At 42.0% G+C, this 23,738-nt stretch overlaps 1 protein-coding gene across 3 annotated transcripts in view; it reads right to left on the bottom strand.

Moving 5' to 3' along the window:
• Positions 1-2,015: 2,015 nt before the first annotated feature.
• Positions 2,016-23,738, bottom strand: part of APPL1 (adaptor protein, phosphotyrosine interacting with PH domain and leucine zipper 1) — a 61,757-nt gene continuing 40,034 nt past the window's right edge. The window contains exons 14-22 of one of the 3 annotated variants that reach the window (XM_088472679.1): positions 23,177-23,265; positions 14,751-14,933; positions 14,357-14,403; positions 12,103-12,277; positions 11,893-11,929; positions 10,156-10,302; positions 9,673-9,726; positions 9,505-9,594; positions 2,016-7,409 (exon numbers count right to left, since the gene is read on the bottom strand). In XM_088472679.1, coding sequence (XP_088328805.1) covers positions 7,260-7,409; positions 9,505-9,594; positions 9,673-9,726; positions 10,156-10,302; positions 11,893-11,929; positions 12,103-12,277; positions 14,357-14,403; positions 14,751-14,933; positions 23,177-23,265 — 972 coding nt within the window. In that variant the 3' untranslated portion in view covers positions 2,016-7,259. Of the gene's footprint in view, positions 7,442-9,504; positions 9,595-9,672; positions 9,727-10,155; positions 10,303-11,892; positions 11,930-12,102; positions 12,278-14,356; positions 14,404-14,750; positions 14,934-23,176; positions 23,266-23,738 lie in introns of all 3 variants that reach the window. The other 2 variants (XM_088472680.1, XM_088472681.1) reach the window with 2 other exon arrangements.

Below are 23,738 nucleotides of genomic sequence, written 5' to 3'. Positions count from 1 at the left end.
GAGTGGCCAGACGGAAGCCAGTCCTTAGTAAAAAGCACATGGCAAACCGCCATTTTGGAACAAGGCTGTAACATAATAAAATGTGGAAAAAGTGAAGCGTTGTGAATACTTTCCAAATGCACTGTATGTGAGGAGACTGGACCCAGCTTTCCCGGAGAGAGCTGTGGCTGCTGTTTAGAAAATGTCCGCCAGAGGTCGTGGAGAGAAGCAGCTCAGAGGCGGCAAGACCGCAGTGGAATGGCGCTCTGAGCTCGGGGAGGGGCCGCAGAAAAAGAGAACTGACCTCCCCTAAGCTAACATTAACCACTGGTTCCCTGGCCTCTTGCACCAGTAACGTTAGCTCTGGTGGTCTAGTGGACTCCTGGACGGACCGGTGTCCACATCTGCATCTCCGGTTTGTCTCCAGAGACCGGAGGTATGACTGCGCTAGACCCGCCTTACCTGTCCCCCTGTGTCCTGGCTGCAGTCTGGGGTAAGCCCGTGCCTGCTAGCTAGGCTCCCCTTTGCCCCGCCGAAAGTACCAAGCCGAAGGCTGGAGTTGCGGCACCACGGAGGGGTGATGGAGCAGCAGCACAGACGTCCGAAGGACTGTCTACTGCTGCTTGCTCTGTTGAGTTAAAAGAAATAAAATAAAGCTTGGGCTGCTTAAGTGATCCAGCTCCTGCGGACACCAAGACAAACTGATTGCCTCAGCCTGGGGGCGGATAATAGGGGAGAAGGACCGGAGCATCCTGGGATGGCAGAAGCTTAACCGTTTGGTGTCCGGTCCTCCTATCCACAACCTACACCCCATTGTCTCCCTGTAGAGCTCTATATACCCTGAAGAAGAAATGTGAATTTACCTCCAATATGAAAATAGGTTTATAGAACTTGACATATTCCTAGTATACATTTAAACCCTACTGTGTAGGCACACAATCACACAGAGCCATACCTATATTTTTTTTGTGCCTCTCCTCCCATTGCCGGTGGACTATGCAGGTGTATTTCTCTTCTTTCAAGGCGAACTTCAATATGAATGTGCATAGAAGAATAAATACTCTGTGTACAGAAAAAAAATATTCTTCTAATCTGTGCAAATTGCTCAGACTGTCACCCACACTAGGACAATATTACAGCCAGGGGATGTATTTCAAAGGAAGCCGCTTAGAAAGGGGCATATGGAGGGGACTGATGGCACACAAGGGGCAGGTGGATTGGTCTATTGGCACAAATACATTTGTAAAAAATAAAAAAACAAGACAAGTATTTTTCATGTAGAAAACGTGCTTTATTTAGTTATAAAGCAATCTTCCTTTTTTTCCGATCTCCACTCTCACCATCCTGAGATGGCGATAATGATTGAATGACAATGGCGGCATCTAGCATCCCCGTTCAAAGCAGATGTTCTCCCCAGAAATATGGCATTTTGGGTCTCCATAAATAGACCCCTGAATCTCTAACTTAAGAAAATGATATAGAGAGGTGCGTAACTTTGTTTCAGATGCATAACTTGGATAAAATACCTTTAAGAGAAATTTAAAGTGAGATCACTAGTTGTTCACCTTTTTTTACTGTAGATTGTTCATTAACATGTTCTAATCTTATTTTTCCAACTTCCTATAGAGAGTTAAGGTGCATATCCACTACACGATATCAATGAACAATGGAACGATAATGACATCGTTATCGTTCATTAATCGTGCAGTGAATATGCCGGCAACCACCAGCGATGCGCGTTCCCGCTGGTCGTTGCCGGCATCTGTCATTGCCTGAACATGCTGCCCAACCCGACGAGAACGACAGGTTATGCATGTTCGGGGATGAGGGTGGGTGCCTGCACTGAACGACATATCGTTCAGTGTGGGCACATTATCCACTGCACAGGATGGTGAATGATAATTATGTCGTTATCGTTCAATCGTTCTTTCATCGTGTAGTGGATATGCACCTTTATTTTTACGATGCCTGCTGAGAGGATGCCTAAACTAAACAAAAATATCAGCTGCAAACACAAATTAAGATTAACACAGAAGAAGAAAACACAAAGTCTGTTTAATAAAAGGTTTTCTTTTAGATTAATGCAGAATACATTTACATACACAATAACTTCCAAAATTTTTGACAGTCTTAAAAATTATTAAGTTTAGTGTTATGAACAAATCACAGCCATGGTAGACCCAGTTACTTTGTACACACAAACCCCCCCTCTCAGCATCCAACAGAAAATCTAAATCAGATCAACTAGTGATACCAAGTAATTATGTAAGATCCTGCTAGACCCTTCTAAACTTAATTAATAATACAAAATGACCTCAAAATCAAATAGAAAAGAATTCAATATAAAGCACAAATATCTTCCAAATTCTGACTGTTCCCCTAAAATATCCCATACAGCAGGGGATATTCAACATGCAGCCCTCCAGTTGTGGAACTACAAATCCCAGCATTCCCTGACAGTTTTTAGCATGCCCTTACAGCAAAACTGTGGCAGGACATGCTGGGATGTATAGTTCTACAGCAGCTGGGTGGCTGCTTATTGAATACCCCTGCCATAACAGTATATTTTGTCTATACTTTAAAATATTGGCCATCAACATTAAGCTACAAAGTGGGGTACACACCTCTATAAATGACAACAAAATGTATGGAGGAAAACTGCAAGGTTAACAAAATGCACTAATTATATATACTATATCCTCAACTAGGAAAATGATGGAGCCGTACCATTACCAGGACCCAGTGGCAAACGCAGGATTTCTAGAGGGGGGTTTCCAAATGCTTTATTTTAGAGTGAGTGTGGCCAGTCCATGAAGAGGGTAGAATTAGCATTTAACCAGCTTTAATATGCGTCATACAAAGTATATTGTGTGTCATAATTCCAACATATACAGGACCAGCGATCACAAAAAGCCATTAGATGCAGCAGTAGGCCATCCTGTCTGAGCTGAATGTTTTTATTTTAGATGTGGGCACCGTTCCAGCATTGGGGCAAGTCCGGGAGCCTGGAGGAGCAGCAGAATAACCTAGCACTGCCCTGGACATATATGTATTATTGGGCTCTATAGCAGCACATCCCTAACAGTGCATGTTTTCCAGATCTCCTAGTTGGTGTACAGGTTATTTATTACTGACTGATACATGTTAAAAGATCCACAGGTGGTGCTAATTATTTCATTTGTGATACTGTGAAGAACATGCAGCATTAATAAAATTACCTTACTATTTTTATTGTGGTCATGGTGTGGGCTGGGGAGAGGGGTTTCCAGGCAGACGGAACCCTCCCCGCGTTTGCCTATGAGGACCAGTGGGGTGAGCGCCCATTCCTACTATCTACAGGATACTGTATCCAGGCGTAGGGAACGGCCAGGAACAGCTCCTCCTGCTGGTTGGGGAGGCGGGGGTGGGGGGCGGAGTGTAAAATCTCATTAAATAAACACTTTTTATGATCATTTGCCTTTAAATTTATTTACAAACTGGAAATAAGAACATTAATGAGAACAGCAACTTTATAAACAGATTAATAAAATCCCGACAGAAATCTAATGACTTTAATTTATGTATGCAATGTTTCTTTAAGTGTTTAAGCATGTGCAATCACAGATCAAAGACAGGAGAGAGATCTGTTACTTACAATATAAAACAAACAAAAACTCACTAAAATAAAATGCTGGTATTGTCTCAAATACGACACCTGCTTGTTCATGGGGGGGGGGGGGGGGGGTGTCATGATTTAGGATGCCAAAAAATTGTTTAGAGATTATGCCCTGTAGCAACTGCGGCCTTTAACTATGGGAACATTATACTAGGACATGTGAACCCAATCCTCAATGAAACAATTTTAAGGGTTAGGGAGAGTTTTAAGTTGCTCCCTGATGACCATTTGCAATTAAAGTTACTGGTATTCCAAGCAAAGCCCCTTATAATGTAAATGGCGAGTTGCATAAACCCTACATAAGGCTGGGTCATTATGGCACTATTCATTTTATTGCACATTTCTGCACCCACATCTCATCTATTCGCATTGATTGTGTTTTTTGCACTGTAGATTTCCAAAAATGTTCCCAAAACTGTTGATCTTTTTTATTATAACAATTATGCAAATATCAGTTAGTTAAACCCCGATTCAGTATAATTTCACGAACAAATAGGATGATTTGTCAAAAATTATAGGAAATCCGGTTTAAATTTAAATGATTTATTTTTTTTTTAAATACGGAGATTATATATATATATATATATATTTACACTACTGTTTAGAGTTGACATAGGAAAGTAATTTTTTCTTTTTATTTATCTGTATAAGACTCTCTCTCCCCTGTTACATGTCTCACAGTCCTGCAAGAAGAGCAACAAGCAGTAGGGGGTGATCACTCATCACTGCAGGGAGCCCAGGCTTATTACAGTCTTAGGTCGCCAATTCAGTCCAGATTGCAGATCACATGGCAGCAGTCTTATATTAATCTCTTCCTGCAGCCATGGCGAGAAGAGAAGGCAGAGTTGTGGGTCAACAGGGGCTGAGCAGGCAGTATGAGACCGGCAGCTACTGGAAGATTAGCTCGGTCACATCAGATACGACGGTCAGGGAAAGCCCAGCTTGGCGTGGTCCGTTCCCATGCAACCACGCCAGGCAAGTGGTTAAACCATGCATCTCTCTAGGCTGGATGTCTGTGCATTCAGAAAAGAAACATACCTGAATTAAAGTACCAAATAACTATTTGAAATAATCAAGATTAGAGGGGAAGAATAGCACTTTGTTGACCTAGACACAATGAATTTATTGTTGGTTCAATCACCACAAATCTGGAACAAATTGATCCTCATAATAAATAGAAAGAATTATTGCATGAGAAAAGTAATGCACACTGTTAACAGATGAAGCTTCTCAAGTTACAGGGAGGAAAATGGTGGGTGCTAGAGCATTGAACTTGGAAGGCATCTAGAATTAAGATATATGTATATAGACAAAGGCATACATTACTGCAACCAAATGCAATACAGTGACGTACATTGCAACCAAGGAGAACGCAGGCTAAAGCTGCAAAACACTTTGACTAACGTATCTAAAGATACATAAAGTGCTTGTAACGTTCCACATCATTATCATGAGCATAACAGGATTCCGTCGTGATTCTGTTATAGTAAGTAAGAAGATTCTAGTCCAAACAATTATTTAAAAACATCTTATTGATCATCGAAAGCCAATTAAATGGCTGAAATACAGTATACAATTAAGAAAGATAGCAGATGGCACACAGGTCTAGAGGACATGAAAAGGTCCCACATGAGGAGGATGCCTCAGCGTTACTAAACGACAGATCTATTTGTGCAGATGTGTCTTGTGGTTGCCCCAATGCCACGTGTTCTATTCCCGTCTCTGTAAGCAGTTCTCTATCCTGCCTATATAACTAGCAGTTAGAACACAGTAAGAGAGACTGCTGGCATGGCTACCTTAGCTCAGGGGGTCTTCAATCTTTGGCCCTCCAGCTGCTGTGGAACTACACATCCCAGCATGCCCTGTCACCGTTTTGATATAACAGCATGCTAAAACTGTGCCAAGGCATCCTGGGATCTGTAGTTCCACAGCAGGTGGAGGGCCAAAGGTTGAAAACCCATGCCATAGCTGGTCACATGACCAGAGATTTATAGCGCTCTTAGATATTACATTGTATCCACTACAAGGCACTAATTATTAAGTCACTGTATATAAAAGTCTTTAATGGACCTGCTTTTAACTAGTACAAGCAACTGATAACGCGTCATACAACAAGTAACTCCTCTTAATCCAATATGTATAGGAGAGAGGAGTATGAGAATTCCACAAGTCAGGAAAAGTCAGAGTCATATGTAAAAGCCACACATATTAGGGCCGAATTCAGAGTTGTACGGTCTTACAATGCTGCAGGGAAGTGGCTGTACAATACCATATAACTAATACGCTAATATAGCAGGAGCGTCTGGTGTAAATGCCTCCTGACTACATCGCAGATCCGAATGCTGCGTCCTAAGGCGGATCTTCTGCGAGTAACCCTGAGGTTACTCAGATTGTCCCTTGCAGCTCCGTAGCAGAGGCCAGAAAGTCTGCGCTTTGTAGAAAGGTCCCAGTCGCAGCCCCCTAAACATCACAGCCTGTCAATCATACTGTAGCTTTGGGGAACTGCTAGTGTGGTCTTGCAGAGGGAAACCTGCGCATGCCCAGGACAAATCCCGCGCATGCCCAGGACAGATCCCGCGCATGCCCAGGACAGATCCCGCGCATGCCCAGGACAGATCCCGCGCATGCCCAGGTCTTTCACAATCGGAGTAGTATGAAAACCATCAGGTTTGCTCTGAATCTGGCCCTTAATTCTGATATTATGAAAAAAATAATTCTGCCAATACCTTAAATATAAAACTTATATTTTGAAAAAAAAATCAATTAATGAATTACCAGCCTGAGTATATCAGGTTTGTTTTCTTTATTTTTACTTCAATTATGAATTAAACAACAGACACAAGCACCAGAAAATTCTTGATGGAAGATTACTTTTTAAATGAGGGCTTTTGTCATGTTTTGGGCACCATGTTAGAGTTGTACATAGAACGCCTCCCTGTGACTCGGTGACAATGACCAGGATTTCACACATATTAACCGATGACTTTGTGAATGTGGAATTTTTACGCCTCTTCACAAAAATGCTCAGTGACAGAGTTGGAAATATTACTTGCCACACTGGTTGCAGATCTTTCCTGGTAAGCCATTAGTAATGTTAAACAGTATTAAGTGATGTCTTCAATAAAATAGTGCTACAATTTCCGGGGAATACACGCTGATCCACAAGGCATTAATTCTGCATGATTTATAACACGATGATCTACTCAGAAAAACACAAGAGGAAGTCAGGTCAACATCGCAGCGGTATAAAATCAGAATGAAATGATTTACTCAGAGATAAATCTAAGGAAGTCTGGAATCGAACATCACGGAGAGCCCAAGATTTACAGGAGAGTCCGCTGTCTTGTTTCTGAGGCTTTCAAGAGAAATTCAGTGCACAAAAAATAAAAATCAGATATCAGTCTCTGTAGTGAGATCACCGGCTATGAACTGTTCACAAAATCATGGAAAACTTGCCGAATTTAATGGAAATGCATGACTGCATATATTCATTAAAAATGCTTCTTCAGAATAATAATAATTACAATAATAATAAAAAAGAGCTCTGATTTATATCTGTCTTGCATGCTTATTGTGCCATAATATGAGCATTGACAAAGTGAGAAGTCTCTGCTTGTTCCCAACTTCACGCTTCTGACTCCCGCTTCTTTTTTCCATCCTCGCCGAGGTCGCTGTCCTCCGATTGGCTGGCGCTGAGAACTACAAACTGTCCATCTATGCCGGTTTGACTGACTCTGCTGGAAGCTGCTATCAACCGACTCTGCTCCTCCAAGTCCTTAAAGAACCAGGTCATTGGTCAGATATTTGCTACAAAAAACATTTTGTCAGACATTTGTTACAGCATTTGTGATAGTAATGTGGAACTAAAAATTCAGCATATGACAAACTCGTATTTATATCGGAGGCAAATGGGGGCTTTTATCCCACCCAAATTCTTCCTCTGCAAAGAGGTATGGCTTAGGCAAAATACAAAAAAAAATGTCTACAATGTTTACGAGAAATCAGATAATCCTCAAGACTATAAAAATGGCAGAACTTATATGCTATCATTTTAATAATTACGAATACAGGTTGAGTCTCCCATATCCAAATATTCCGAAATACGGAATATTTTTAGCATGACTGAGATAGTGAAACTTTTGCTTTTTGATGGTTCAATGTACACAAACTTTGTTTAAGGCACAAAATTATTAAAAATATTGTAGAAAATTACCTTCAGGCTTTGTGTATAATGTGTTATTTGAAACACAAATGAATTTCATGTATGTACACAAACTTTGTTTGAGCTACAAAATTATTGAAAATATTTAATAAAATGACCTGCAGGCTGTGTGTATAAGGTGTATATAACACATAAATGCATTCCGTGTTTAGATTTGGGTCCCATTCCCAAGATATTTCATTATGGTGCGCACGTATTCCAATATACGGAATATTCCGATATCCAAAATACCCCTGGTCCCAAGCATTTTGGATATGGGAGACTCAACCTGTATAGGTGGATGCATGCCATAAGGGGGCTAAGTGCTATTATATGATCTAACATTTCTAAACTATATGTATCATGAAGTTCATTGGAGGGAAGAAAAGTGTTTCATCATTTTGCAGCACAAACTAGATGATTGGTCAATTTGGTCAGTCATTAATGGCGGTGGGAATCAACACAAAGAATTTACCCATAAAAATCAAAAATGACTATATTAGCGATTTTTTTTTGGTATTGTTTTTTGTTTATTAATGTACTTTTTGTATATATTGACAATTTGATGTATGGTCAATTTACCCACCTTTATTGTGTTCTACTATTGCTATGCTGACCATGTTTGTGTCTTCTTGGTTGGTCAACCTCAATAAAAATCTTTCAGTTTAAAAAAAAAAATAATAAAAAAAAATCATCAAAAATGACTGGATGGTTTTCTGATATCGTGTAAGGGGCCTATCCATTAGCAGATGTATTTCTGAGCGATGAACAACAAAAGATATCCCTTGAAAATTCCGGTGGCTGTGCTGAACGATATCTGTCATGTACATGACAGATTATGGCAAACGATGAACGATATCACATGACATCATTCAGGGAGTGGATTTTTTTCTCTGTAGCTGCTGCTAATATCTTTCGTCGTTCACCGCATATAAACTGCCAGATATTGCTAATATCGTACAGCTATATGCGATAATTCACCAACATGTTGGAGAGATGATAGGTGCTATTTATCGGCCGCGGGAGTGCGCATCTGTGATCGTTCAGGGCCTATCCATTAGCAGATATAATGAACGATTGAACGATATATCGTTCATTTTATCTGCTAATGGATAGGCCCCTTACATCTGACTGGCCAACGTCTGCATGGACACTAAGTGCCAGATACCCAGATTTTGCCAAAATCACCCACCATGTGTTGAACACGAGCTCAAAAACATTAAGAGGGGGGGAGGGGGGGCAATAGGGGCGATGTACCAAAGTTAGAAACGGCTTTAGGGCCTGATCCTGAACCCGACGCAGTGCCTTTATGCTAATACTGCTAGAAACTCTTCCTCGTGTACATCCATGCATAGGAATGTCCAAGTACTGAGACGCCCACATCGAGCATCGCCAGATGCTGCTATTGTGCGTTGTCAGACGTCGTCTTTGCGACAACCCCCGACACTCCCATAAGACGGACCATCCAGTGTCTGAATAGCCAGGTATGCCCAATAAATTTTCAATACACTTCTGTGTGTCTGAAATCACAACGGTCACTCTGTACGAACACAATCGGACACATGCGCGTTAAAAACAACCATCGCTCAACTGCATCAGACATAATCATAGGGTGCAACTCACAATCAGAATTTGATGAAATTTACTGACAAATGGTAGATCCACTTACCTTTTCTATCTGTTTCTGCTTATTGATTTCTTTCTCTTGTTTTTCTTTTACTTTTTCAATTTCTTTTTGTTTTTCTGAAGCTCTTCGATCCTAGAAGGGAGAGGACGGAATGAGGCAGGGCTTGTAAAGAGGTTACATACAAGGAGGACAAGTCACAGGAGCACTTACTAGTTCGGCGTGGAGGGCAATCTGCTTGGCCAAACCAACGGAATCACAAATCTGCTAACACAGGGTAAGAATATTAGATCGCTTCTATATTTCACTCAAATCCACACAGCGGTAACATATATGAGCATATACACATGGGCTCTATAATATATTTAATACATTTGAGTCAAGGCTCAACTCATTTATGTAATATGGAAAAAAACTCAACTTATTAACATATTTCATTGATTCACGTATATATGAACCTGTATCTACTAATAAAAGCACCGTGAGGTGCAGCGAAGGTAACTTCCCCTTGGTGGGATTATTTGGGAATTCCCAGAGGGTGCTGGTCTTTTGGTTAGCTGGTGATTGTGGCGCTTTATTCCTACAAGATTCCAGAGACAGTCCACTCTCACCGTAAGGAATGGGGACCCCGGTTTCCTCTTACTTTCTATCGAGTAGCGGTCGGTACATTTTAACAAAGTAATGTAATAGTTGTACCTTTTCTCCCTCATTGTTTGACTCAAATATGTAGCACACAGACACAGGGCGACCCTCTGCTCGCCCTCCCGCTGTACGGAGCACAAACCCAAAAAGCCGCTTGTTTTCCTGATGTGTAGCGTATAAAACCACGTTGGGTAAAGGGAACTAAAGAGAAGAGAATATCACAATATTAAGGATAATGAACGCATCATGTGGTAGTACAGCAACAGCAATGCAGTCCGGTCAAATGCCATGAACAATCATTTTTGAATTATCACTTGTGATTCATGGGCCTGATTCAGAGGTGGGCGCTATGCCGATGTTTGTGCAGTTGGCCAATGTTTTTTTGTACTGTGCAAGCGCCTCAGGCATGCGTCGCTATTTTCTTTACAGATGGTGGTCGCAGTAAGTATTTGGACACAGAGTGATTGACAGTCAGTGTGTTATAGGAGGTAATGATGGGGGGGTGGCTAGTCAAATGTGGGGGAGTAACAATAGGATAGCAGCGCTAAGTAGATGTAATAAAATTGATTTAATACAATACACAATAAATAGAACAAAAATATAAACTCAGTACTGAGAAAAATGATGAATAATAAAATTCAACATAAAACATATAAAATATATAAAGTATATACATAGGCATATACTTGAAAAACCCTGTAGGCACTAGAAATAGCAGTAGGACCAATTCAATGTGCACCGTAGGATAAAGTCATATATGGGTGGCAAAGTCCAGTGTTAATATAGGTATATTACCCGTCTCAGATCACTTTTTTGAGGGATACTTAATTAGCGATGGTCTTCATGGATATATTAGTCCAACGCAAACAGATGAAACCTCATGGTGACCAGATACTGGGTAGTTTGCACAAGCGTCCCAATTCCAAACGGTGCTCCAAGATGGTAGGTGCTAGGTCCAAAAATAATATGTGCCAAAAACCAGGGTAGATATCACCAACGCGTTTCGCTGTACAAAGGCAGCTTCCTTGAAAAAGCTGCCTTTGTGCAGCAAAACGCATTAGTGATATATACCCTGGTTTTTGGCACATATTATTTTTGGACCTAGCACCTACCATCTTGGAGTACCATTTGCAATTGGGTCCATGAAGACCATCGCTAATTAAGTATCCCTCACCAATGTGATCTGAGACGGGTAATATACCTATATTAACACTGGACTTTGCCACCCATATATGACTTTATCCTACGGTGCACATTGAATTGGTCCTACTGCTATTTCTAGTGCCTAGAGGGTTTTTCAAGTATATGCCTATGTATATATTTTCCATATTTTATATGTTTTATGTTGAATTTATTATTCATCATTTTTCTCAGTACTGGGTTTATATTTTTGTTCTATTTATTGTGTATTGTATTAAATCAATTTTATAACATCTACTTAGCGCTGCTATCCTATAGTTCTTCCTGTTATATAGGAGGCTGACTACCTCCCCCCCTAGCAGCTGCTTGGAGAAGCAACACATAACAGCGCCCTTTACTATATATCTTTATAGTTCCATTGCTCATCCACACAAATGTGGGGGTGTGGCTAGTCAAACGCAGGGGTGTGGGGAGAGAGAGAAAGTGAATGGAGATAAAGGACCAACCAATCAGCTCCTGTCATTTTTCAAACACAGCCTGTAAAGAAACAGTTAGGAACTGTACGGTTGGCACTTAATCTCCATCCACTTTATCTCTCCCCTAGGCTTAGCACATAGACCCCTTAGCTATGAGTACACTAGCAACACTCACCCTCAGTCTTGTCACTTGTGTCTGTGGATCAATCAGCCTGGAAGTAAATGGTTGGGAAAGAGACCGTTAGAGGAGACCTCTTATGTCAATACTCCCATAAAACTACTAAGGGAACACAAGTGGAATAGGTACTTTACTGTCTTGCTAACACCAATGGGGATGAAGAGTTTATTGCAGGGCTTCCAAGACACAAACATTGTATACACTTACTTTAAACAGTCGCAGGTCACTAGGAGATGGGACTCCGTCATTCGGAAGATATTGTGTATTGCACGTGCAGCTAAGATTTGGCGCATTGTCTCATACACAACTTCTGGACTGTCATCTACTTTCACTTCCATAGATCCAAGGAACCGTACAATAAATAATTGGTGAAGGATTGAATCTAAAGCATGAGACAAATGGCAATGACCAAACACTGATGCTGAAATGCTATATAATTACTCATCACGTGGCTTAAAAAGGACATAACCCCTGTACAAATTCAGAAACCCTAAATACAGTAATCAAATATTACATCTTATTATAGGTCAGGGGTCGGCAACCCTTGCTAGCCACAGAGTGTTCTGAGAGGATGTTTTCGGCTGGCACCCGCCAGGACCTACTAGGCTGGCATTCGGTGGGACCTAACCTGGTGCCAGCTACTTATGTTGCTGGATATCGTAGTTAACAGGAAGAATGGATCTATCAGATTCGTAACCCCCATTAACTTCACACTCAGTTTGAGTTTGCCCACTCCCTTCTCTTCCAGTTGACCTGACGTCATCTGAGGGATGGAGCGCACCACCTGACCTGGACGATTAGTCCTGGCGTTCAGTGCTACCGGGAGTCTCAGGGGAAAGAGAGGCAGACAAAAGAGGCTGCCTCTCTAGTGCAGAGCGCCAAGGAAAGAAGGTAAGTAAGGGAGGGAATGGTTAATAAGGAAATACTGTGGAGGGACATGGAGTTATAGAAAGTTAGGTGGGTGCTAATTGCTTAATTGGTGATATTTAATTATTTAATGGTGGGGGTACTGTAATTTAGTGATTTAATAGTTGTGCCTGTCAATTCAGCTGGGAGTACTAGTTATTTAATGTCAGGTCGTTATTTGGGGGGGGGGGGGGATATGTTTTTATTAAATGTGAACAGAAGCTCTCTTTGCAGGTAAGGAGACCCTAATTATAAAGTGTTGGTGCTATTGATTGAACTACAAAGCTTGTGGAGACTATTCACCTATTTTTAGGCTGGGCCCCAATATTAAAGGACCCAGACAATCATTATCTGAACATAAGACAAGAGGAGCGGCAGTAAGTTAAACTACAGGACCAGACAGGAGAGAGCAGAACATTCTGCTAACTGTCCTGATTCTGGTGGGGAAGCCCAGACTTGGGGGACTGACCTGCTCCGTCAGGACTTTGGTTTGACTGCAAAGACAGTTAGGAGATATGTCCTGCATCACCCTATTATGTCTGTGTGTGGGGGAACTGTGTGCCTCAAATGTTTGTAATGAGATGGCACTCCAAAAATGTTTTCAACTTGGAACGTCGATAGTCTAGCACCCAGTGAAAATCATTGCCCACCAGTTATAGGTCATGGGGGATCCCATATACACATAAACGCTAGAAGTGACTCTGTAGGTCATGGGGGATCCCATATACACATAAAAGCTAGAAGTGACTCTGTAGGTCATGGGGGGTTATAGGTCATGGGGAATCTATATACACATATAAGCTAGAAGTGACTCTACTCTTAGAGCTGATTCAGGTCTGGATTGAACGGATCCTGCGCTCTCCCTCAAGCAGCGGCATGGCTGACGTGCTGTGGAATTGGGGGGGGGTGTTGTGGAGCTGGGACGTGCTGGTCTGCATCCCTGGAAACAGGGGCTGTGTGGCCCCGTTTCCCAGGAGTGCGGAGGCCAGGGTCTGTGTCGGTGGATGCAGATTTCCTGTCCTGGCAAGCTGCCAGCCTGATTAAGCTGAAGCTCACTCAGACTGGCTGGTGCTACCAGCTCGCTGTTACTGTCGGGAGGAGTCTGCTTCCTAAACACACCTCCTGAAGTATTTAAATATTTGCTTGACGGTACTAGACAGCCCCTTCCTTGCGGCTGTGCAATACCGTATCCAAATCATTCCCTTAATGCGCAGTGGTGAGGCATAGGACTACTGTGGTAATAATGGCACTGATACGTCTCACAAGACTATCATAATACTCGCAACCCATGTCTGACAACGAGAAAAGATTATAGTTGAACGACGTGGTAGACTGAACCTGTATTAGATAGTGTGGCAATTAGGATGAGGTGTCTGCAGGACGGACCTCAGCTTCTGGCCAATTACATACACACTATACCCCTACAATCCTACATCCAGCAGCAATGACAGTGCACTGCTCGCCCGGCTGTCAGCACACCTGGCACAGTGACACATTATGGATAACAATGAGGTTCAAGTTAATTGAGAAGAAAAAAAGAAAGAAAACTATTTACCTTCAGATTCAGACTTTTCCCCAGATTCCCCAAACGGGTTAGTTCGCCTGAAAAAAAAAAAAAAAGTTGTGAAGAGGAGCTGTCCAATAGTAATGGATAGAATACATTTTACTACTGAGTAATAGTGATGTGTGGTGTACACTGGCAAAAGCAAATATGTTCAGACTCCTATACACCAGACATTTCACTTCATTAATGTCACTTGTACTAGACAAATAAAAGGATCTCTGGCTGGGGTAAATCTGTACTATTTAAGCCATTAAATTAAAAGAAAGTACAGTATATAGATGTATTATATGTAAAGTAATATATAGAAACATAGTAAGTATAGTAAAGATAACGTTAATAAAAGATACTTCCACACACACCATATATGACTGTTTTGGGGATGTACCTGCCAGACTGTCCCGGAGTCCTGGGCTGTCCGGACTGGTCTTCACTGACTGGGGAAATAATATCAAACTGGATGGGTGTGTCTGGTGCTACGATGGAATCCAGAGACAGAGCAGTTAGAGCAGAGGATTCGGAGCCCACTGACCCAGTGCTGTTTGTGCGTGTGGAGCGGGGGCGAGAGGCTCTGCAGGAGACAACATTGAATAATGAACCCTGTGCAGTGTCCCATAGTCTTACAATGACTTCTGCCTAATGGCTGCTTAATATACCTGCAAGATCCATTGCATTCAATAACAAGGATCATCAGACTCAGCTGTTGTATGGTGGGAGTAGGTCGCACTAAAGCATAATTCGCCTTTGCAGAACAACCCATTATTTGTTCAACGTATATAACTCTTATTCAACAACTGTATATATGTGCTTTAATTGGAACATTGAAAATGGTGTTCATTCTAGCACCCTGCACCTGTCACAGCTCTTTTCTGCCTGGGATGTCACTCTCTGCTCTGCTGCTTCTAGCACACTCTGGAAGGTATCTCAGTCGTTTGTTGCATTAGCTGAGTGTGCTAGAAGCACCAGAACAGAGCGTGACACCCCAGGCTGGGAAGAGGAACTGCACAGGTTGTGCCAGGTGCAGGGTGCTAGAATGAACACTAGAAAAGTAGTCCTTTTAATGGAGTGCACATATGTACTGCATAGATTTAGCACTAAGAATCATTTTATTTCAAAAATGTACTTTTATTAGTAAAGTTTAATAACCACATTGTAGTCACATTTATTAAAACCAGTGAAATAAAATATATAGAAAAGAGATAAAAGTTAAAGTCAAGGCCGCATTCCCTCTCTGTATCCAATCCAATAGAGTTCTGATGATACCACAATTCCTATATTACAATAAAACTGTGTTAATAATCTGTACTAATATTTGTAAAAATCTTGTATTAATAATCTTATATGTATTTGTGGAAATTGTAATGTATCCATGTACAGGTGGACTTCAGCGGAAAACAATTTTATTTTAAACCAAATCATAGAGGAGAATAAATGACCACTTCATACTCTTATTCAGCACACACTGTCACTTCATACTCTTATTCAGCACACAGTGCAACTTCATATTCTTATTCAGCACACAGTGTCACTTCATACTCTTATTCAGCACACAGTGCAACTTCATACTCTTATTCAGCACACAGTGTCACTTCATACTCTTATTCAGCACACAGTGTCACTTCATACTCTTATTCAGCACACAGTGTCACTTCATACTCTTATTCAGCACACACTGTCACTTCATACTCTTATTCAGCACACAGTGTCACTTCATACTCTTATTCAGCACACAGTGTCACTTCATACTCTTATTCAGCACACAGTGCAACTTCATACTCTTATTCAGCACACAGTGCAACTTCATACTCTTATTCGGCACACAGTGTCACTTCATACTCTTATTCGGCACACAGTGCAACTTCATACTCTTATTCAGCACACAGTGTCACTTCATACTCTTATTCAGCACACAGTGTCACTTCATACTCTTATTCAGCACACAGTGTCACTTCATACTCTTATTCAGCACACAGTGTCACTTCATACTCTTATTCAGCACACAGTGTCACTTCATACTCTTATTCAGCACACAGTGTCACTTCATACTCTTATTCAGCACACAGTGTCACTTCATACTCTTATTCAGCACACAGTGTCACTTCATACTCTTATTCAGCACACAGTGTCACTTCATACTCTTATTCAGCACACAGTGCAACTTCATACTCTTATTCAGCACACAGTGCAACTTCATACTCTTATTCAGCACACAGTGCAACTTCATACTCTTATTCAGCACACAGTGTCACTTCATACTCTTATTCGGCACACAGTGCAACTTCATACTCTTATTCAGCACACAGTGTCACTTCATACTCTTATTCAGCACACAGTGTCACTTCATACTCTTATTCAGCACACAGTGTCACTTCATACTCTTATTCAGCACACAGTGTCACTTCATACTCTTATTCAGCACACAGTGTCACTTCATACTCTTATTCAGCACACAGTGTCACTTCATACTCTTATTCGGCACACAGTGTCACTTCATACTCTTATTCAGCACACAGTGTCACTTCATACTCTTATTCAGCACACACTGTCACTTCATACTCTTATTCAGCACACAGTGTCACTTCATACTCTTATTCAGCACACAGTGTCACTTCATACTCTTATTCAGCACACAGTGCAACTTCATACTCTTATTCAGCACACAGTGCAACTTCATACTCTTATTCAGCACACAGTGCAACTTCATACTCTTATTCGGCACACAGTGCAACTTCATACTCTTATTCGGCACACAGTGTCACTTCATACTCTTATTCGGCACACAGTGTCACTTCATACTCTTATTCAGCACACAGTGTCACTTCATACTCTTATTCAGCACACAGTGTCACTTCATACTCTTATTCAGCACACAGTGTCACTTCATACTCTTATTCGGCACACAGTGCAACTTCATACTCTTATTCAGCACACAGTGTCACTTCATACTCTTATTCAGCACACAGTGTCACTTCATACTCTTATTCAGCACACAGTGTCACTTCATACTCTTATTCGGCACACAGTGCAACTTCATACTCTTATTCAGCACACAGTGCAACTTCATACTCTTATTCAGCACACAGTGCAACTTCATACTCTTATTCAGCACACAGTGCAACTTCATACTCTTATTCAGCACACAGTGCAACTTCATACTCTTATTCAGCACACAGTGCAACTTCATACTCTTATTCAGCACACAGTGTCACTTCATACTCTTATTCAGCACACAGTGTCACTTCATACTCTTATTCAGCACACAGTGTCACTTCATACTCTTATTCAGCACACAGTGCAACTTCATACTCTTATTCAGCACACAGTGCAACTTCATACTCTTATTCAGCACACAGTGTCACTTCATACTCTTATTCGGCACACAGTGCAACTTCATACTCTTATTCAGCACACAGTGTCACTTCATACTCTTATTCAGCACACAGTGTCACTTCATACTCTTATTCAGCACACAGTGTCACTTCATACTCTTATTCAGCACACAGTGTCACTTCATACTCTTATTCAGCACACAGTGTCACTTCATACTCTTATTCGGCACACAGTGCAACTTCATACTCTTATTCAGCACACAGTGCAACTTCATACTCTTATTCAGCACACAGTGCAACTTCATACTCTTATTCAGCACACAGTGTCACTTCATACTCTTATTCAGCACACAGTGTCACTTCATACTCTTATTCAGCACACAGTGTCACTTCATACTCTTATTCAGCACACAGTGTCACTTCATACTCTTATTCGGCACACAGTGCAACTTCATACTCTTATTCAGCACACAGTGCAACTTCATACTCTTATTCGGCACACAGTGCAACTTCATACTCTTATTCAGCACACAGTGCAACTTCATACTCTTATTCAGCACACAGTGTCACTTCATACTCTTATTCAGCACACAGTGTCACTTCATACTCTTATTCAGCACACAGTGTCACTTCATACTCTTATTCAGCACACAGTGTCACTTCATACTCTTATTCAGCACACAGTGCAACTTCATACTCTTATTCAGCACACAGTGCAACTTCATACTCTTATTCAGCACACAGTGTCACTTCATACTCTTATTCGGCACACAGTGCAACTTCATACTCTTATTCAGCACACAGTGTCACTTCATACTCTTATTCAGCACACAGTGTCACTTCATACTCTTATTCAGCACACAGTGTCACTTCATACTCTTATTCAGCACACAGTGTCACTTCATACTCTTATTCAGCACACAGTGTCACTTCATACTCTTATTCAGCACACAGTGTCACTTCATACTCTTATTCAGCACACAGTGTCACTTCATACTCTTATTCAGCACACAGTGTCACTTCATACTCTTATTCAGCACACAGTGCAACTTCATACTCTTATTCAGCACACAGTGCAACTTCATACTCTTATTCAGCACACAGTGTCACTTCATACTCTTATTCAGCACACAGTGTCACTTCATCTCTTTCCAGTTTGAGCCAATTGATTAGTTAAGATTTGCACAATAACATTCCATCAACAAACTATTCAGTACAGCTCACATCTCCAGATCTTCTGTTATTACAATGTGTGACTAATAGGAGTGTGGTAAACAGATCAATACAACGTAATGTTACAGAGTTATGCAGTGTAGACTGAAACTAATGCTGGGTACACACTGGTCCACATATTGGCCATTCATTTCAACGGCCGATATATCGTGGGTGCGTCTGTCAGTGTGTATAGACGATAATCTGTGTACGACGTCGTTCACAGACATATCGCGTCGGCTGTGCTGCACTTCGTGCTGTGTTTACGGGCGCATACACACTTGCTGCACAGACCGCTGGGGAGGGGGGCGCCATGCGACTCCCAGCTGGATGGTAGTGATGGTTGTTCAGTGTGTAAGAACAACCATCACCTGCAGACATATCTTTCAGGTGTGTACCCAGCTTACGTCTGAGACACATTTACAAGTTAACAATTTTAGGAAGTGTCAAGCTGGTAACTAAACCCATGGTCTCATGCCGAGAAAACTCTGTCATGCATCTCTGCAGGGAATTACTGTGTATCCCATATGGTAGAGGTTCCCAAACTCCACCATTATAGTCCAGGTTGTAAGGATATCCATGCTTGAGTCCAGATGGTTAAATCAAATTGACTGAGGTACTAATTAAGTCACCTGTGTTTCAGCATGGAAATCCTTAAAACGTGGACTGTAATGGCTGAGTTTGGGAACCTCCCCAATACCCTTATAAAGAACTTAATCCCTTTAATGCATTAAAAAAAAGACCAGGTATAGGGTGACATAGGGACTGATACAGGGCTGAATGTGTTTGCACTGTGCAAATTATAAAGCAGAGCGCACACAGCTATTAGTGATGCAATGTCGCAACTCAGTCGCATCTCCTCTTGTGCCTGTAGGGGTGTAACTGGGTGATAACAGAGCGTTGTCATGTAGACGTGGTTTAGTGACGAGGTGCTGGTGGAATTGCAGGCAGCACAGAGTAGTGCTATCATGAATATACAACGCTTACAGAAGCGTATGTTGCCAGGGATAAGACTGGTGCACGTGCCCACTGATAATGACGACGGGTATGCAATAAATTGTACGGAGAGGGGCTGTCAGACCGCAGATATGTGCACAGCACTGCATAAGGGTGAATATGCACATTTTATTTTCCATTAACTCAGTGCTGGAGCAGTTCTGTCCAACTCTCCCTCAGCCCTATAGGGCTTAACACAAAGAAAGTTTTATTATCAGGAGTCAATGGGCCTAATGACTCAGAGGTGCATGTAGCGCTAATGCCGCACACAAGCGGCCGATGTTTTCAGTCTGAGCATGCGCCCGAGTCGCACCGTGCATGTGCCTGATGGTCACCGCCAGGACCCACAGAAAAGGCAATTTCAGTGGGCATTTCTGGGTGGTAACGGGGTGGATAGCCAATGCAGTCATGCTTTTGCCGCAGATGCACTGACACCTGCAGCCATGTTCAGCCAGAGATTCTGCGCTTCCATAGGGCTTGTGCAAGGTTTGATGATGCGACCGATGTTGTGTCTTAATGCGCACAATGGCAGAATCAACACTGCAGCGGGTGGGTGTCTCTGTTCGAAAACCATCGGCTGCGCATTAGCTTGAAGACGCAATTGTTCTGCAATAAAAGACACAGTCGTGGCTTCAATACCATGCACCTCTGAATCGGGCCTAACATCTAGAAGACTTGGGGGTTTATTTACTAAGCGTCGGATTCTAATCGTGTTTAGGCCCAAAATTTAAAAGGGCAATCATTTTACTAGCAAAACACGGCTGGTAGAAGTATTGCCCTTTTTCAATTTCGGGCATAAAAAATTATCTAAAGCGCCAGTTTTTAGAACGCTTAGTAAATAAACCCCCAGGGGTCCAGATCGTGACATTTCACTTGATAATGTGCCAAAAAGACATAACAGAAAGCAGAGTATCTCAGAACCCTAGGGCAGGACATTACTACATGTTCCTACAATCTCTACGGTGTCTGATTACCGGTGAAGAATTACCCTAAGTATTTTGCATCTTAAGTGAATACCATGCAAAGCTCAGATATAGCTGAGGTTTAATCTGACGGCCCTTTCATCTGTCCTCTGCAATGACAACAGACTCTATGCTTCTTCTCAGGGATAAACAAGGTAAACCAGAGGGAACGGAGTCATGTATAAAGCTGGCACTACTGAATCTCATGCACTGAGAGTTAGTATGTGCGCTAGACATGTTCATGCACAAACATCTATCCAAATTACATTTTACATTATTATTACTACCAAAAAAGGCGGATGGTAGATATAAAGTAGGCTGCATTGGGTAGTGCTATTTGGTCTATGTAGTAGATGTTAATTTAAAAAATCTAATTTGAAAATGCACAAACAGTGTAAGTTATATGTAAAAAAATAATAAAGTAATTATCTTAAATTAAATGAAGCCTCATAAATAAGATATATTTGTAAACATATCAGAACATCAAGGAACTTAAATTAATATAGGATATCAGCATTTTATCTGCATGTCTGAATGACTAAAAACTTTGATAACCTAGCAAGGCTAATCAGCAAGTATACATAATAGTCCTAAACTAGGGCATACTTACCTACCTTTCAGAATCTCTTCCCGGGAGAAGCCCAGGTAAGAGAAGCAGCAGGGGGCCGATGGGGGCGGGGCCTAATGGCAGCGTCATTAAGCCCCGCCCCTCACGGCAAAACTGCCGCGATTGGGTGAAATTTACATAGGGGGCGGGGCCAAATGCTGTGATTCATGCAGAATCACATCTTAAGCCCCACCCCCATCACGGAGACCCGCGATCGCCGCGGGTATTCTCCTCATTCTGCCCACTTCACTAGGAAGTGGGCAGAATGCGGGAGAAATGCCTACCCTTCCGGGGGTGCGGGGGGGTACCCGAAAAATCGTGAGCCTCCCGCGAAAACCGGGAGGGTAGGCATGTATGAACTAGGGGTGTAATTAGGTATTTGAAGGCCCCATAGCAAAAGTCTGTAAGGGCCCTTATGTACCACCCAATGGTGGAAAGTGAATATAACACATGTAACTTTGACAAGGAAGATGAGCCCCCCTAAGCTCTGGGCCCCAAAGCAGCTGCACCCCTAGGACCTATGGTAGTTAATCCCATGTATAGTCCTAACCTCTCATGTCCTGGGAAGATACGAAAACCTCACATATATATTTGAGGATATAAAGGCGCCTCTTTAGCCTGGTTCAACTGGTATATTCGATCCTTTAGGCACAAAGTATTACTTTTAGAAGACTGTCATGACCGGCTGTGAAATATTTTAACACCTAGCTGTGACTAACCCAAATATTTTATATTAGTATGTCATAAACTACAACCTGGATGCATCTGTAGTAGCTTTTGCCCAACTCCTCACCAATAGGGGAAGATTAGAAGAAGCTAGCTTTGACAGAATAAGCACATTTTAAAAGTGATCGCTATTCTATAGGAGATGTTTGGCGTGAGAGAATGTGTTTTTGACACTCAAACATGTAACATTGAAAAGTGTGGTATTGGACAGCAACAGATCCTGAGGTGGAGATTTAGCATAGCCCCGCCCACTGCTGCACTCTGATTAGTCGATGACCAGTGCCTGGGAATGCTTTTCGGTCACTCTGATGTGCTCAAACACAATCAGAATAGAATAACAGAATCCTCTGTCTGCCTCTCGGCCGTCAGACACTGATACACATGTATCATTACACAGCTTTGCTGCAGTTGCGCCAAAAAGCCCCTCTCGGCGCGATAGGTCATGCGAGACTCTGCTAGCGCCGGGCATCTTTTTTGCCAAAAATATGACTAGGACGCACCAATAGACTCTGCAGATGAATTTTATTATCGACACTTGTATATCTGTGTCCCTGAATCTGTATCCAAAGTGCTATACTGTAGCGGTGGCAGCTTTTTTCATCCCAAGTTCTGTTGTGCTTCATATACAGACTCAATCGCGCACAGATATACAAGTGTCGCATATCAAATTAATCAGCACAGTCTGATGGTGCGCCCTAGTCGAATCATACTGTAACAGACGCATTTTCGGGGGAAAAAACGGCAACAGAGTTGCACGGGACCTGGAACCTCACTCACACTGGGCAAGTCACGCTGCGTGGCATACATTGAGGCTAGATGTATGAGGACGCATTTGTACATAGCATTCCGCCAGAGTCTTCCTACCACTGCTAAGGGGGGTTGGCAATCACACTGATTGCACCACCCCCTGTATTTGCCACTGGTACTAGCTGACTCAATTAATACGTGTGTGCCCATCTTAAGCTCTTTCTGGGTAACTTACGCAGGTCGCATGCTCTCGTGTCTTTGCTGGAAAGAAGGAGATGGTGTCACTGCTTCCAGGGCGGTCTGGTTTACTCTAGCGGCAGTTTCCTGTGTTGGAAATATATTCACAACTTCGATGTCAAGAAAACCGAGAGCTTGAAAACATCACATATATGTTCCACGAAACACAAAAGGCTCATACAAAGCCTCAGAGAAAACAGAGCAGAGGACACTGACAAGAAGACGTGCACCGGTTACAGCACAAAGTTCTGCCATCCATATCAAGCAGATTCAGTCATTTCTTACTTACCAAATGGAAACCTAATACTAGATGGCTCTGTCATAGATAGCGATGTGCGGTTCAGTTTTGGCTCAGAAAAAGTGGATGTGGAAGAGGACGTTTCGCTTCGTTCTGAGATCCGAATTAGCATCAAGATCAGAGCCAAAATTGAACCACATCTCTAGTTATAGACAATTTTTACTTACCTACAGATGTGTCCACATACATCTTACTACCGTCTACTCCAAGTCGCGTTAAACATAACGTGTGAGAGCTGCGCAGGTCGGTAGCGCTGAGTGTC

This window comes from Taudactylus pleione, unplaced genomic scaffold, assembly GCF_031769625.1.
Source record: "Taudactylus pleione unplaced genomic scaffold, aTauple2 ptg000128l, whole genome shotgun sequence".
Taxonomy (NCBI): Eukaryota; Metazoa; Chordata; class Amphibia; order Anura; family Myobatrachidae; genus Taudactylus; species Taudactylus pleione.
This window is presented reverse-complemented; position numbering and strand designations above follow the sequence as displayed.